We start from the raw sequence: 15,335 nt of genomic DNA on the forward strand, positions 1-15,335 counted from the left end.
ATTGCATCACCTCCAACTTACATTCAGTGATAAATATCAGCAGTAGTCCCTGATGTGCACCATATAGTTGAACTCACTCTTGGGTTCTGATGCCTCTTGGCTGTATTCACTTATGGGCCATTAATTACCAAGGCATCGTGCAATAATCAGTTATTGCATTGTACAGCACACAATGGATTTATATTTCATGACAATGCATTATTTCCACAGGGGTACAAATATTAAAAGGGGTGGCATCCATTCATGAAATGTTATTCCTATGGTATTGCTCCACCTAGGACTTCATTACTGTCGGACCTTCCAATCAGATTTAAAACATATGGCTGGTGTTTTCAAAGGAGCCTAAGGGAGACAGGCATTCAAGTCCCACTGAAATTCAATGGGAGTTGAGCACCTAACTCCTTTAGTGCACTTTGAAAACCTGAATTTAAAACAAAGGATCACAGAAGCTGATTATGAAAGAGCGAGGTGTGAGGGAACAGGGGACTACTACAAAATAAATAACCTTAAGTTCATGACCAAAAACTCATCTACTTCTTCGATTAACACCGGACAAACTAACAAACCTGACCACCTAAATTACAGCCACAGATATGTAAAACACCAGACAACTGTATGCAATGCAAGGCTTGCCATGCACAAATTTTGTAGATGTAATTTAGACAGCCATTTAACAAAAATGGCCCAATTAACATTTAGGGGGAAATAAAAGCAACCATAAAACCAAAATACTTATGTCCAAATTCTTATGTGCCAGTGATGTTCTCATTCAGTTACACAGGCTTCGCATAGAAATTCAAATCAAGTTCAAGGTCTCAGTCCCTATCTTCAAGGTGGTTCCATGGCCTAGGCCCAGTCTATCTAAATGACCACCTAAAGCCCTGGGAGAACACCCTGGTCGACAACTATGCTCCTCTGGCACAATGGAACTCTCTAACCTATGGATGAAGCTTGTCTGTATCGGTGATGACCACAAGATAAGAACCCATATAGAACAGAATAGAATTCAAGACACAGACTCAATACTGTTACCATCTCAAAATTCAAAGGTAGCATTTGTTCCTTTGTGTTTAAATGACAGTAGCAGCAATCATGGGCCCTTGTCTTCATGCAGTATTTCCAGCTTTGCACAGGTTGATCAACAAAAGTGTTCAAAAATTCTCTTTGTGTAGGAATAGGATTGCAAAAGAATGCAGCCCTGGAGTGAATGTGAAATTACTGCAGGCAAAAGGGATTTCATGTTAAAAACAAACCCATCAACATATCAATGGCATGACAAATATGGATGGCCAAAGCAGGGTCTGCTCCTGCAACCTGTATGCATACAAAACTCCTACTGAAGTTGTATGTGCAAGAACTTCCCACAAGCTCCACTCTCCACCAAAACAATTAATATGCTTTAGTGTTAATAATCTGCCAAATAAGTTTATTTATTAACAAAATTCAATTCTGAGTCACAGATGCACCATCAAGAATGTTTAATTGTAAAATCTACTTGTTTTGCTTGTGCTCCTGAAACTCAATAATGCCTGTATATACATTTTGTCTCATTTTACAAAACATTTCCTTCAGAAGGAAATACCTTATATGCTAAGTTCTAGCCCTGAAGGAATGTTTCTCCCAGAAAATAAGAATTTATAACAATGTCAGATAGACCCACATTTCAAAGGGACGCTAGTGTAAACCCACTCACAGGATTTACAAGATACAGCAGAGAAATTAACAATTTTAGCTCTTGATGTTTTTGTTGCCTACAGCAGAAGAGCAGCATATCTAAAAGCATTAGTGTATCATAACACATTGATGTAGTTGGCATGTCAATAAGCTTGCTGCATTCGTGCAGTATACAGTGCCATGTTATTATTAGGTCATGGTGATTAGCCTGATGTGCATAACTAACATAAGGGTTTATTTTTAAAGAGATACTAAAACTAAAATAAACAAAGGACAGAAGGATGCTTGCGTTGGTGTGTAGGAGGAATACCTTATAAGCTTACTATGAAAGTTAGTGATTTCGTGTAGCAATATTTTGTATTTCTACATTTGCTTGTTGTGCTGGAAATGTAAATGTCTCATCCTTGTATTATGGTATAAAAAACAGATCACTGTCCAGGATCAATGAAGTGGTAAAAGTAAAGAAATAACAAATATTGAAAAGTAAATTGGATTGTGAAAATTCTTTCAATCTGATTAATCTGAAGTATTATTAGTAACACAGGTAAAGAATATAGGCCAAACTTTTCAAATTTGGGCACCTAAACCTAGGCAACTAAATCCATATTTAGGCATAGGCACCCAAATTTAAAAAGTTTGCCTATCATTTTTTAAAATGGTGGTTCAAAATCTTGATGGCTCCCATTGACCAGGACAATTGGTTGTAAATGGCTCTGTTTACTTGTAAGCCTTCCTGTGTTCCTGTGAGTCAGGCCGGAAAGAATGGAGACTTGGGGTCTCACAGGACATGTGACCATGTCACCTGGTACTGGAATCCATCTTAAACCTGGTGCTTTTCCATTTTGGGGGGGGGGGGGGGGATGACCCAGAGAGAGACAAAGGATTCCCGCCTTGTGCGAAAGATATAAAAGAGGGTGGAAAAGAACAAAGGGGGCTGCCAGTCATGAGAAATCCCCTAGTTACCACCTGAGCTGGAACTAACAAGAACTGTACCAGGGGAAAGGATTGGGCCCAGACTAAGAAGGAGTCTAGCCTGTGAAAGAAGTTTATTGGAACATCTCTGAGGGTGAGATTTACCTGTATTCAGTTTCTTAAAACGTATTAAGCTTAGACTTCCATGTTTTGTTTTATTTTGCTTGGTAACTTACTTTGTTCTGTCTGTTATTACTTGGAACCACTTAAATCCTACTTTTTATACTTAATAAAATTACTTTTGTTTATTAACCCAGAGTAAGTCATTAATACCTGGGGGGAGCAATACCTGCGTATCTCTCTATCAGTGTCATAGAGGGTGGACAATTTATGAGTTTACCCTGTATAAGCTTTATACAGAGTAAAACGGATTTATTTGTGGTTTGGATCCCATTGGGAACTGGGTGTCTGTGTGCTGGAGATAGGTAACCTGCTGAGTGGTTTTCTGTTAAAGTCAGCAGCCTTGGGGGCGTGGATCAGACCTGGGTCTGTGTTGCAGCAGACTAGTGTGTCTGGCTCAACAAGGCAGGGTTTTGGAGTCCCAAGCCATCAGGGAAAGCGGGCTCAGAGGTAATTCCAATACCATTTTTCTAATCTATAGCTCTGATTGGCTGAAACAGTAGCCAGTCTACACTGGAGTACTGATGTACATATAGGACATAATTTCTGTTCTCACTGGGTAAGTGAGCTACTGCAAAAGAAAAGAGTGAAATAAAAATATATTGTTAACTGAGTCTACACTGGGACACAAACATTACCCTCAGAGAAGCACATTCAATTGCCATTAAAAATCAGCGGAATTTTTACTGACTTCAGTGAGAGTGACACATGTTTATCTGAGGATAGAATTTGACCTTCTGTACGACTGTAACAAAAGTGCTTAGAAAACATCTCTGAGATGTTTTGATCTTTGTCTCTGCTTGGATCAGTCACATTGGACTTTGGATTTAGTGTAATTTTTTCATCAAGATTCAGCGCATCATGACTTTCCCAAGGCACGCTGGTGTCTGGTGATCACAGCTAATAAATACCTATGACAGAAGGAAGGAGGAACTACACTACAGCCAAGGATATGTCCCTGATTTACGCTGATGTGAATGAGAACAGAATCTGATCCAGTGAGACAGACATTTCCCCTCTAATATGCATATCAATGACGCTCCCAAGCTTGCGAAAAGCAGTGTGTCTACGTACTCCAATATTGGGCATCTTTATTGCTGGAGTCTGAGAACCGGATCTCTATAGCTAGTACTAACTACCCTTTAATTTCAGCTTTGAAATTCCCAATCTGAACACATCTGAAAAACAATATAATTACTGGACTCTTTTCCAAGAGAACCTTCCTTAACACTCCACAGCACAGGTAAGTGTATTCAGAAACTTGCCACCTGTACATAAATTAATGGCTCTCAGAAAGCAACAAGTCTTAAAAGTCATGGCCTGGAGAGGCACATTGCTCTGCCACTTATTAATGCCTCTAGATGCCTCTATTTCATCTCTGCAATTTCCAACCATCAAAATTTTATAGATAAATAAACTAGCAACATTTAAAAACAACCTTCAGTCACTTATAAATAAAATGTTTTTGCTATTTGGTAAAATAACAGAACAGGAACAGGAGTTAAAAAAAATCAATCCATCCAATTAATCAGCAAATTACATGATCAGGTCAGAACATGTATACTATTATAGAGGGGGGTGAGTGTGTGTGTGTCCCCTCCATTTTCCCTTTCCCCAAAGGGCACTCATTTAGGTGCTTCAGTTCTTCCTGACAAGCTCATTTTCTGTTCTTCCTCTGCAGCTATTATAGCTCTGATGGTCTGGGAGCAAGGTTCTGAGATTATTTTAAATGATACTGTTTATTCTCCTAGAGAATTCCTCAACACCTTTGGTTTGATTAACAAGGCTTGGATGATTTATTTTCTTTCCCCTCCAAGCATTCTGATCAGTATTTTAAAGGATGCAATGGCTTTCTACTAGTAAGTTTCAGAGTAACAGCAGTGTTAGTCTGTATTCGCAAAAAGAAAAGGAGGACTTGTGGCACCTTAGAGACTAACCAATTTATTTGAGCATAAGCTTTCGTGAGCTACAGCTCACTTCATCGGATGCATACTGTGAAAGTACAGAAAATCTTTTTATACACACAAACCATGAAAAAATGGGTGTTTACCACTACAAAGGTTTTCTCTCCCCCCACCCCACTCTCCTGCTGGTAACAGCTTATCTAAAGCTTATCTAAAGTGATCACTCTCCTTACAATGTGTATGATAATAACATCAGCCACACTATCAGAGGCTCGTTCACCTGCACATCCACCAATGTGATATATGCCATTATGTGCCAGCAATGCCCCTCTGCCATGTACATTGGTCAAACTGGACAGTCTCTACGTAAAAGAATAAATGGACACAAATCAGATGTCAAGAATTATAACATTCATAAACCAGTCGGAGAATACTTCAATCTCTCTGGTCACGCGATTACAGACATGAAAGTTGCGATATTACAACAGAAAAACTTCAAAACCAGACTCCAGCGAGAGACTGTTGAATTGGAATTCATTTGCAAATTGGATACAATTAACTTAGGCTTGAATAGAGACTGGGAGTGGCTAAGTCATTATGCAAGGTAACCTATTTCCCCTATTTTTTCCTACCCTCCCCCCAGACGTTCTTGTTAAACCCTGAATTTGTGCTGGAAATGGCCCACCTTGATTATCATAGACATTGTAAGGAGAGTGATCGCTTTAGATAAGCTATTACCAACAGGAGAGTGGGTTTGTGTGTGTGGAAAAAAAAAAGGGGAGGGGGGGGAAGAACCTGGATTTGTGCTGGAAATGGCCCACCTTGATTATCATACACATTGTAAGAAGAGTGATCACTTGAGATAAGCTATTACCAGCAGGAGAGTGGGGTGGGGGGAGAGAAAACCTTTTGTAGAGGTAAACACCCATTTTTTCATGGTGTGTGTGTATAAAAAGATCTTCTGTACTTTCCACAGTATGCATGCGATGAAGTGAGCTGTAGCTCACGAAAGCTTATGCTCAAATAAATTGGTTAGTCTCTAAGGTGCCACAAGTACTCCTTTTCTTTCTACTAGTAGAAGACATCCTGTCTTTTCAGAAAAATCACTAACCCATGTCAGCAGTGACCATAGTGGACTGGTTCTCTGGTACTGAAACAGAAGTCTGATCCTGGTCCATGCTGCGTGAATCTTCATTAGCCTCATGCTGGCTCTGGCTGAGCTCTGATCGTAGTTCGGAATATTCATCTTCCTCCCTGGGGGAGAGGCACAAGAAAAAAATATTATTGAAGGAATAAGTAACTCTACAGCACGCCTTTCAGTCCTGTAGTCACAATAAGTAGGGTACACACTGGACAACAAACTTTCTCCAGCTCAACAAGACTATCAAATGGACCAGGGTATGCTTCCCATAAAACAAACTGACTTTCTGCATTGTACTCTCAACTGCCAGTTATGTAGTGGGTAGCATCTGGCTCGCATTTCTGTATTTTGAAGTTTCACCAAAGTTCTTGTGATCATTCCAGACTAATGTTCACTATAAGAAAATGTATTGCCAGATTAAGTGTGTGTGTCTCTCTCGCTCTCTAAAGTCTCCTGTTGCCAAATGGGTTTTTATTTGAAATCTATTGAAAAATAATGTACAGATTAATTAGAATGGCAGTGAACTGCTGGAGTTACTGGAAAACAAAACCCTTGCATATTACATACACTCACTCTTATTTGTCAAGCGGGTTCCTTCAAAAATGTTTGAGCGATATTGGGCATTACCTGAAGTAGTGAGATTTATAAAAGGAGTCTCTTCTCCCTACTTTCACACCTAAAGTTCAAGGAATGGGGAGAAGCAGATAAGGAAAGTGGTGGAATGTGAAATCACAGTGCCCAATGAAGCACTTTAAAATGTTTCTTTTCTTTTTTCAATCCGTTTGCTAATCTGACTCAAAAAATGAGATTCAGGAAGACCTGATTTTTTTAATCAGCTTCAGTTTTCTGTAATTATTATTTTGTCACTTTCAGATATGCACATTTTAACCAGCTCGAAAAACAGCAGTAGCATAGGCACAGAAACAACAAATCAAAAACTTCTGATGAGTGAATTTACTGTACCCCTATTTGGCTACTCACAAGTAAAGTATTTTGTAGAGGTTTATTTTGCTGCTGTTTCATCAGAGAGGTGGATGATTTTAGGGTGGGGAGGAAGCATAGAGCAGGAATGGAGTTCTTTGGTGAGGGAGGGAGAGCACAGAACTGTGAGGGTACCTCCAGCTGGGTGGAAGCCTGTTGTCTAAGGGGGTAGTTCTGCAAAGTAATGAGCACTTTCTACTTCCATTGAAGTTGGTGGGAGTTGAGAGCTCTCAGTACCTTGCAGGAATTAGCCCTAAGGTTTGACAATGTCTGTCGGGCAAAATAGCTGAAAGGAAGATGATCCACACGTATCACAACACTGACTGAAGGAAAGGTTGCTGTCTGTGAAACAGGCCAACTCATAAGAAAAATTCCGGCTTGTTTGCCAAGCAGCGTTTCCTTAGCTTACCCACTGTAGTTTTAATAGGAATGATCACACTTTCCTAACCCTGAAAGGCAACTCAGCTCACTACAGAAAGTTACATCTTTATCACAAGCACTTAGCAACTATTATACAAAAATTAAGATTCTAAGGTTAAAATTAAATTTTAGATCAAAGCAAGGTGTTTTAGGTGATGGGCAATACATATTTAAAGCAAGTGGGAGAACCAAACCAAAAACAGCATGAATTAAAATACAGGCTACTGAAGACACATAAATTGTGGGTTAATGTTCTATGAATAAGTTAATTATTAGGCACAGCACACGCCAATGATAATTAGTAATTGTTTTTGTCCAAAACTAAGTGCTCAAAGAGTTGCTTTTTCTTTTGGTCAAAAGGATAATTTGTTTGTTCATTTATACATTAACCTGCTTTGCAATTAGTGATTCATTTTAAAATGTGAATCTCCTCCATGAATGGATGACAGGCTGACCGGATCATAAAACCAACTGCTTGTCTACACATGCTAATCAGCTCTGACTTTCTCCACTTTCAGACTCAGACTAGTTTTCTTGTTTAAATGACAATGGCTAAGATTGACAAATTTACCTTTGATTGTTTGAGCCAAATTTTCCAAAATTTGCCCCTTGAAACATGCATGCAAAACATGCCTCTTTACAAACATGTAACTCCACATTCAAAATAGGAAATATTTTTTGAATAGCAAACGCAGATGGTAAATTACCCACTTTGTACACATAACAGCATATTTTATATGTGCAATTTACCTTTTCTACCCGAGGTATTTGAAGAGCACGAATCAGTGCAGCATCTTTTATATATGCTTATATTTTGTGTACACAACTAAGGTGCCGATTTTTGAAAACACGGGTTTTCTAGTTCTGCAGCTGTTCAAAGGCAACGCAAAATCTCTCTCTTCCATCCTCTTCCCTTCCCTTTTAGAACACAAAAGCGGTGCTGATTTCAATAGGACTTAGAGGTGCAATAGCTACACACTAAAACAGAATGTTTAAAAATGGATTAAAAGTAACAAAAGGTACTGGGCCAGATCGTTCTGTGCAATGAAGCAGTTTTGTGTCGCTCCAGTGGTACGAAACTGTTTTAAAGCCTGCTTAGTAATGATCAAAATGGCAAACTCTCAGCACCTCCTCCTCCCCATTGAGGAATTCTGGTGGGGTGTTGTCAAGGTGTGTACACAGAGATTCTTTCATAGCTTCAACCAGAGAATGCTTTCACCACAGTGGGTGTTGGCCGTTTTTCAACTTTCATTATATTTTAATGAATGTTTTGTAAAACATGGGAGATCCTCAGACAAAAGACACTATGAGTGCCAACCATTATTAATTTTTATGATGCTGTCCACTATACTATCTATTCTGTCTCCCTTTCCCCCCCCCTAGGTTTCTAGGTGACCCATATTTCTATATGAATTTTCTGTTGGGTAATGCACCGAATTCATGGCCGCACAGCATTTACTTACAAATGGTTGACTGGTTAGATTGTATGTCTTTTGACAGCTGCTAAGAATCCTAAGCGGACATCAGCAGGCAAGAAAGTCCATAAGCTGCACAGACCTATTTCAGCATTGAGATGAAAGACAACTCACTCTCTCTCTTCCCACCCCCCCACCCCCAATTCTTTTGCTGAACTCACAGACAAACTGGAAAGACTGTATGTAGCTGATTCTGTTCTCAATCACATGGCAATATTTATTTTTGTATCATTGCATGAAAAATGCATTTCCTTACTGAAGCCATGATTAAAAAATAAATAAAATCTTGTGTTAGGGTGAACTTTTCTTGGCCAGTAACATTCACTTTCAAAACAGATACAGTATTATCTCATGTTTTATTATTTAGTTTGGGACCTTCTTTGTTCTTGAGAGGTTGATCTTGTTAGGGTGTTACTGACACACCCTAATATGTATGTGTTTTTAATACACTGATACTGCTGTTTCATGTGTACCTACCCACTTGACCGGCTTTGCCTTTTTGTGAATTGTGCAAACCAATGGATGGGCAGCAGTTCAGGAAAAGAGAGTTAATGAATGTATCAAAGTCTTCTGTGAATGGAAGGAATATAGGCTGGTGATAATTTTACCTGCCTACTTCCAAATGATAGGTAACAGGGGCTCAGAGCTATGATGCTGCAGTGAAGAAAATTCACATTGAAGAGTATGGAAAGATATTCTGCATCTTTCCTGCATAAATACACAGAGTTTCAGATGAAACAATCTTACTCTGAATTGGACTTAAACCTGTGACTTGAGTTCTGCAAATTTGACCAAACTACATTCACACTACGAGAAAGAAAGATTAGACTTTGAAACAGTGCTCTTGTGTTCTTAGCAAAGTTTTAAACAGGGTAGTCTCCCATCTGAGCCTTGGATTTCTTAGGGACCCACTAAAGCCTCACTGTTTGAGAAACTCTTAGATAATGCAAACAGAGCCAACATTTCTATTTTTGACTATATAAAAGAAAGGAATTTATTGTCTCTCTCAGCAAGCTACCTTCTTAACTGCTCTACTTCCCTCAAATTACAAACTATTTCTTACGATCTGGTGGTGGGGAAATGATATATCAATCCCCCTTCAGAAACTAAGCAAGGCTCAACATTATATGAGTTCAGACATCTCTCTTCCAGACCAAATACCAAATTGGTTGCAGCTGTATTTCACAGTTTCCTCTTTTTTTGGTTGGATTCCCAAGCCAGCTGAGCTGTCTCGAACTACAGCAACATCAGTGAGACAAGACAATTAGGAATGATTGTTGGCTTGATCCCATAACCACTGTGACTTCATTTGCATCAGGAGTGTTGGCAGAACATAATGCAGTATCAACAGCTAGCTTCATGCGGCCATGCATCTGGAACTTGCTGTACCCTATAAAGGCCTGTCAAATCCAGAAGTTTATTGGAAATATCTAAAAATATTTCCTACAATAACTATTACTAAGAACAACACTGTGTCCCTCACGTCTGAGAAGAGGTGCAGCCATGGCACTTGATCTGACATCTCTGCAGCTGGGCTTGCTGAACAATGCGTGAACCATAATTCTGCAACTTCCTGAAACCATTCGCCCTCACCTTCCAAAGTGTTTGAAAAAAGCAATCTCTTCTAAATAAAAAACATAAATTAGCTTATGCAATCTGTCAAACTCTCTTATATCTGTTGCAATGGTTTGTTTAGACTGAAAATCTTGTTCTGCTCTGCATTGCTAACCTCAAAACAACAGCAACAATTTAAAGACTCTAAATTAGATGATCAAATTTACTGTGTAACTTTGGTTTCTCTTGACCATCTACATAATATTATGGTTTTATAAAGGGAAGCATTAAGAATGGCATAAAGCAACAGTAAATCAAGCCTTCTATACTACGTCCGCTATAAGGTGCGGATGCCATACAACTTTTCCATGGCAGCACCAGGGAGATGCATTTCTTTGCCCTGTGATTCAGCAGATTTAAGTAACTGCTTTCCAAATCATGGCCTGACAATCTTGCGATTTCACGAGTAATGTCTCATCTTTCTGTGCACACGCTGTTGCATGTCCACACTATGCTCCTTGTGTGGGCAGAGTGCATCCACACTAGCAGCTCTTGCATCGACAGAGAGAGCAGGGCACTGTGGGTAGCTATCCCTCTGTGCAACTGGCCGCAGGGTGCTTTGGGAAGGATTTGCAATGCCTCATATGGCAGGTACAGTGTCACATGATACTGGTTTCTCAATCGCTTCGTTCCCTGGGCATCCTACTAGATTGCCAGCTGATGTTCAACTGAAGTGTAGGGTGGAGGAGGGGAGAGTGTGTGTGTGTGTGTGTGTTGGGGAGAGACAGAAACAGTGTGTGTGTGTTGGGGAAGTATGAGAGAGACTGTGTGTGTGCGGGGGTAGCGTATATGTGAAAGAGGTAAGAGTGTGTGCTGGGGGAGAGAGTGAGTGTGTGGGTATGCTGTCTCTAAGTTCAGACAGTTCTAAGTTTTGAGCAGTCTCTCCACACCCCACACCCCCAGCAGCAGGCCGCACTGTCTGTAAACCTAGCGAACATGCCTGGTCATGGTAAGGGAGGTAAGGGTATCAGAAAAGGAGGCACTAAGTGCCATAGAAAGGTACTGAGGGACAATATCCAGGGTATTATGAAGCCAGCTATTCGCCATTTGGCTCGTTGTGGGGGTGTGAATCATAGAATATCAGGGTTGGAAGGGACCTCAGGAGGTCATCTAGTCAAACTCCCTGCTCAAAGCAGGAACAATCCCCAACTAAATCATGCCAGCCAGGGCTTTGTCAAGCCTGACCTTAAAAACTTCAAAGGAAGGAGATTCCACCACCTCCCTAGGTAACGCATTCCAGTGTTTCACCACCCTCCGAGTGAAAAAGTTTTTCCTAATATCCAACCTAAACCTCCCCCACTGCAACTTGAGACCATTGCTCCTTGTTCTGTCATCTGCTACCACTGAGAACAGTCTAGAGCCATCCTCTTTGGAACCCCCTTTCAGGTAGTTAAAAGCAGCTATCAAATCCCCCCTCATTCTTCTCTTCCGCAGACTAAACAATCCCAGTTCCCTCAGCCTCTCCTCATCAGTCATGTGTTCCAGTTCCCTAATCATTTTTGTTGCCCTCCGCTGGACGCTTTCCAATTTTTCCACATCCTTCTTGTAGTGTGGGACCCAAAACTGGACACAGTACTCCACATGAGGCCTCACCAATGTCAAACAGAGGGGTACAAGCATGTCCCTTGATCTGCTGGCAATGCCCCTACTTATACATCCCAAAATGCCATTGGCCTTCTTGGCAACAAGGGCACACTGTTGACTCATATCCAGCTTCTCGTCCACTGTCACGCCTAGGTCCTTTTCTGCCGAATTGCTGCCGAGCAAGTCTGTAGCGGTGCATGGGATTCTTCCGTCCTAAGTGCAGGACTTTGCACTTGTCCTTGTTGAACCTCATCAGATTTTTTTCGCCCAATCCTCTAATTTATCTAGGTCCCTCTGTATCCTATCTCTACCCTCCAGTGTATCTACCTCTCCTCCCAGTTTAGTGTCATCTGCAAACTTGCTGAGGGTGCAATCCACACCATCCTCCAGATCATTTATGAAGATATTGAACAAAACCAGCCCGAGGACCGACCCCTGGGGCACTCCACTTGATACCGGCTGCCAACTAGACATGGAACAATTGATCACTACCCGTTGAGCCAGACAATCTAGCCAACTTTGTATCCACCTTATAGTCCATTCATCCAGCCCATACTTCTTTAACTTGCTGGCAAGAATACTGTGAGAGACCGTGTCAAAAGCTTTGCTAAAGTCAAGGAACAACACGTGCACTGCTTTCCCCTCATCCACAGAGCCAATTCTCTCGTCATAGAAGGCAATTAGATTAGTCAGGCATGACTTGCCCTTGGTGAATCCATGCTGACTGTTCCTGATCACTTTCCTCTCCTCTAAGTGCTTCAGAATTGATTCCTTGAGGACCTGCTCCATGATTTTTCCAGGAACTGAGGTGAGGCTGACTGGCCTGTAGCTCCCAGGATCCTCCTCCTTCCCTTTTTTAAAGATGGGAACTGCATTTCAGATCTCATTTACGAGGAGACTCGGGGAGTGCTAAAGGTTATTTTTGGAGAATGTGATCCGAGATGCTGTTGCTTACACTTAGCATGGAAAGCAGAAGACTGTGACTTCCATGGATGTTGTTTATGCGCAGAAGCACCAGGGTTGTACTCTGTATGGATTTGAAGGCTAAACCTGTGTCAGTAATTCTCAGAAAACATCTATAACCCAAAGGGAGAACAACATTCCACAATAATGGTTCCGATTCCCTCTGACTTCTCCCACAGCCTCCTCAGCTACTTGGAGCAGCATCCTCAGCAGCTCTGTGAGCTCTCCAGGCTGAGGAATGTCAAAACTTCCTGGAGCTTTGCAAGGGGAGGGGCACATGCCTGCATAGCTAGGTGCAAGGCAGCGAGTTCAAAACAACGAGCAGAGCGGTCATGACAGGCATTGTGGATACTGGGGGAGGCCAGTTAAGTTGACGTAATAAATGGCAGTGTCTATACCCGGGGTGGGCAAACTTTTTGGCCCGAGGGCCACACTGGGGTTGCGAAACTGTATGGAGGGCCAGGTAGGGAAGGCTGTGCCACCCCGAACAGCCTGGCCCCCGCCTCCATCTGCCCCCTCCCACTTCCCACTCCAACCGCCCCCCTTAAATTCCCCCAACCCATCCAATCCCCCCTGCTCCTTGTCCCCTGACTGCCCCCTCCCGGGACCCCCCTACACCCTGACAGGCCCCCCAGGACTCCCACGCCTATCCAACTCCCCCCTGCCGCGCTCCCTGTCCCCTGACTGCCCCAACCCCATCCACACCCCCGCCCCGACAGGCTCCCCGGGACTCCCATGCCTTTCCACCCCCCCCACCTGTCCCCTGACTGCCCCCCCCAGAACCTCCGCCCCCTGTCCCCTGACTGCCCCCTGGGATCCCCTGCCCCTTATGCAACCCCTCTCCCCCCCTTACCATGCCGCTCAGAGCAGCAGGAGCTCGCAGCCATGCTGCCCGCAGGAGCGGCAGACCAGAGCACTGGCAGGGTGGCGAGGCTGCGGGGGAAGAGGGATAGCAGGGGAGGGGCCGGGGGCTAGCCTCCCCAGCTGAGAGCTCAGGGGCCAGGCAGGATGGTCCCGTGGGCCAGATGTGGCCCGCAGGCTGTAGTTTGCCCACCTCTGGTCTATACTGACGCTTTGTCACTTTAACTTTGCTGCAGAAAGCTCTATGCCTCTCATCAAGGTGGTTTGGTTTTGTTGGCAAAACAGCAGAGTTTTGCCACCAAAAGTAGCACTGTAGTGTGTACACCTCCACTGGTTTGTCAGCAAAAGGCAGCTTTTGCAGACAAAACTGTGTAATGTAGACAAGGCCTAAGCCTCTTCCCCAGACTTAGGCTACATCTACATTACAGCCGGGATCAACACTCTGAGATTGATACACCGGCGGTCGATTTAGCAGGTCTAATGAAGACCCGCTAAATTGACAGCAGATCGCTCTCCCGTTGACCCCTGTACTCTACCCATGACGAGAAGAGTAAGGTAAGTTGACGGGAGACCCCGCAGTGTAGACTCCATGGTAACTCGACCTAAGGTAAGTCAACTCCAGCTACATTATTCACATAGCTGGAGTTGCGTAGCGTAGGTCGACTTACCACAGTAGTGTAGACATTGCCTTAGTTGCTCCTAGGACCTCTGTCTCAGAATCTCTTTGTCCCAACCCACACCAACATTCCTTATATTCAGATTGGAGCAGAATGTGCCACACCTGTCCCCATGGAGGCAGCAGTAATTAACCAACATTTCTGCAGGGTTCCAACACCTGCTAACAGAGTGGGGCAAGAGCAGAAGCCTGACATGCTGTTACAGGAAAGTATGGAAATGACAGGAGCGAAGAATTGATTTTCTTTCTTCCCACTGTCTTTAGAAGCTGAATGGAAGCTCACCTTGTTCACACATTGTTGTTTTTTAAATGTATTGGTCTGTGAGAAAAAAGTAGCTACAATGACCATTAAAGGAAAGCAAAAAAGAATTAATTATTCGCTTACAAATATTTATGATTATCATTACAGCGGAATGAATTCAAATATAAGTGGAGAGAGGTGTTGTCCAGAGATCTGAGCACAAAGGACTAACGTGGAATGCCAAAGCTGCCACGGGTGGGGAGAGGTTGTGCCTAGGTGCTCTATCACAGTAGCAGAACCTGAAGACACTTTGGCCTTCAGGGGCATGCACACCATAAGGGCAACAGTTGCATCCTTTCAAAGGTGCAATGTATGTACATTTAGTGTCAGATTCAGTTCTGTGTCCCACTTTGCTCTGGATGTTGAAGCTGATCTTGTGTAGATATATACACATACTTAACCTTCTATAGCATCTGTCAACAAAGAAGAATACCCTATGATTTCAATATATTTTACAGTTTAATGGTTTCAAGATCTGTCCAGAAATTTCTGTGATGGGTTTTACAGAATTTTTCTTCATTTTCTGATACAGGATCAACCTTCGTTGATGGGAAAAGCCTAGCAACTCTGGCTCTTCCTATGCTTTACTCTTTAGCTTGACTTTGCCCATTTACAGAGTGGGACTATATGAGTAAGGGGTATGGTTTGG

The 15,335-nt window shown here is 42.4% G+C and overlaps 1 protein-coding gene and 1 pseudogene across 3 annotated transcripts in view; one reads left to right on the plus strand and one right to left on the minus strand.

Moving 5' to 3' along the window:
• MCC (MCC regulator of Wnt signaling pathway) overlaps positions 1–15,335 on the minus strand; it is a 356,867-nt gene that overhangs the window by 78,351 nt on the left and 263,181 nt on the right. For all 3 annotated transcript variants that reach the window (XM_048849771.2, XM_048849772.2, XM_048849773.2), the window contains one exon: positions 5,782–5,924. In XM_048849771.2, coding sequence (XP_048705728.1) covers positions 5,782–5,924 — 143 coding nt within the window. The remainder of the gene's footprint in view (positions 1–5,781; positions 5,925–15,335) is intronic.
• Positions 11,238–12,933, plus strand: LOC125636540 (histone H4-like; annotated as a pseudogene).

The sequence above is a fragment of the Caretta caretta genome, chromosome 5 (genome assembly GCF_965140235.1).
Source record: "Caretta caretta isolate rCarCar2 chromosome 5, rCarCar1.hap1, whole genome shotgun sequence".
In the NCBI taxonomy this organism is placed as follows: Eukaryota; Metazoa; Chordata; order Testudines; family Cheloniidae; genus Caretta; species Caretta caretta.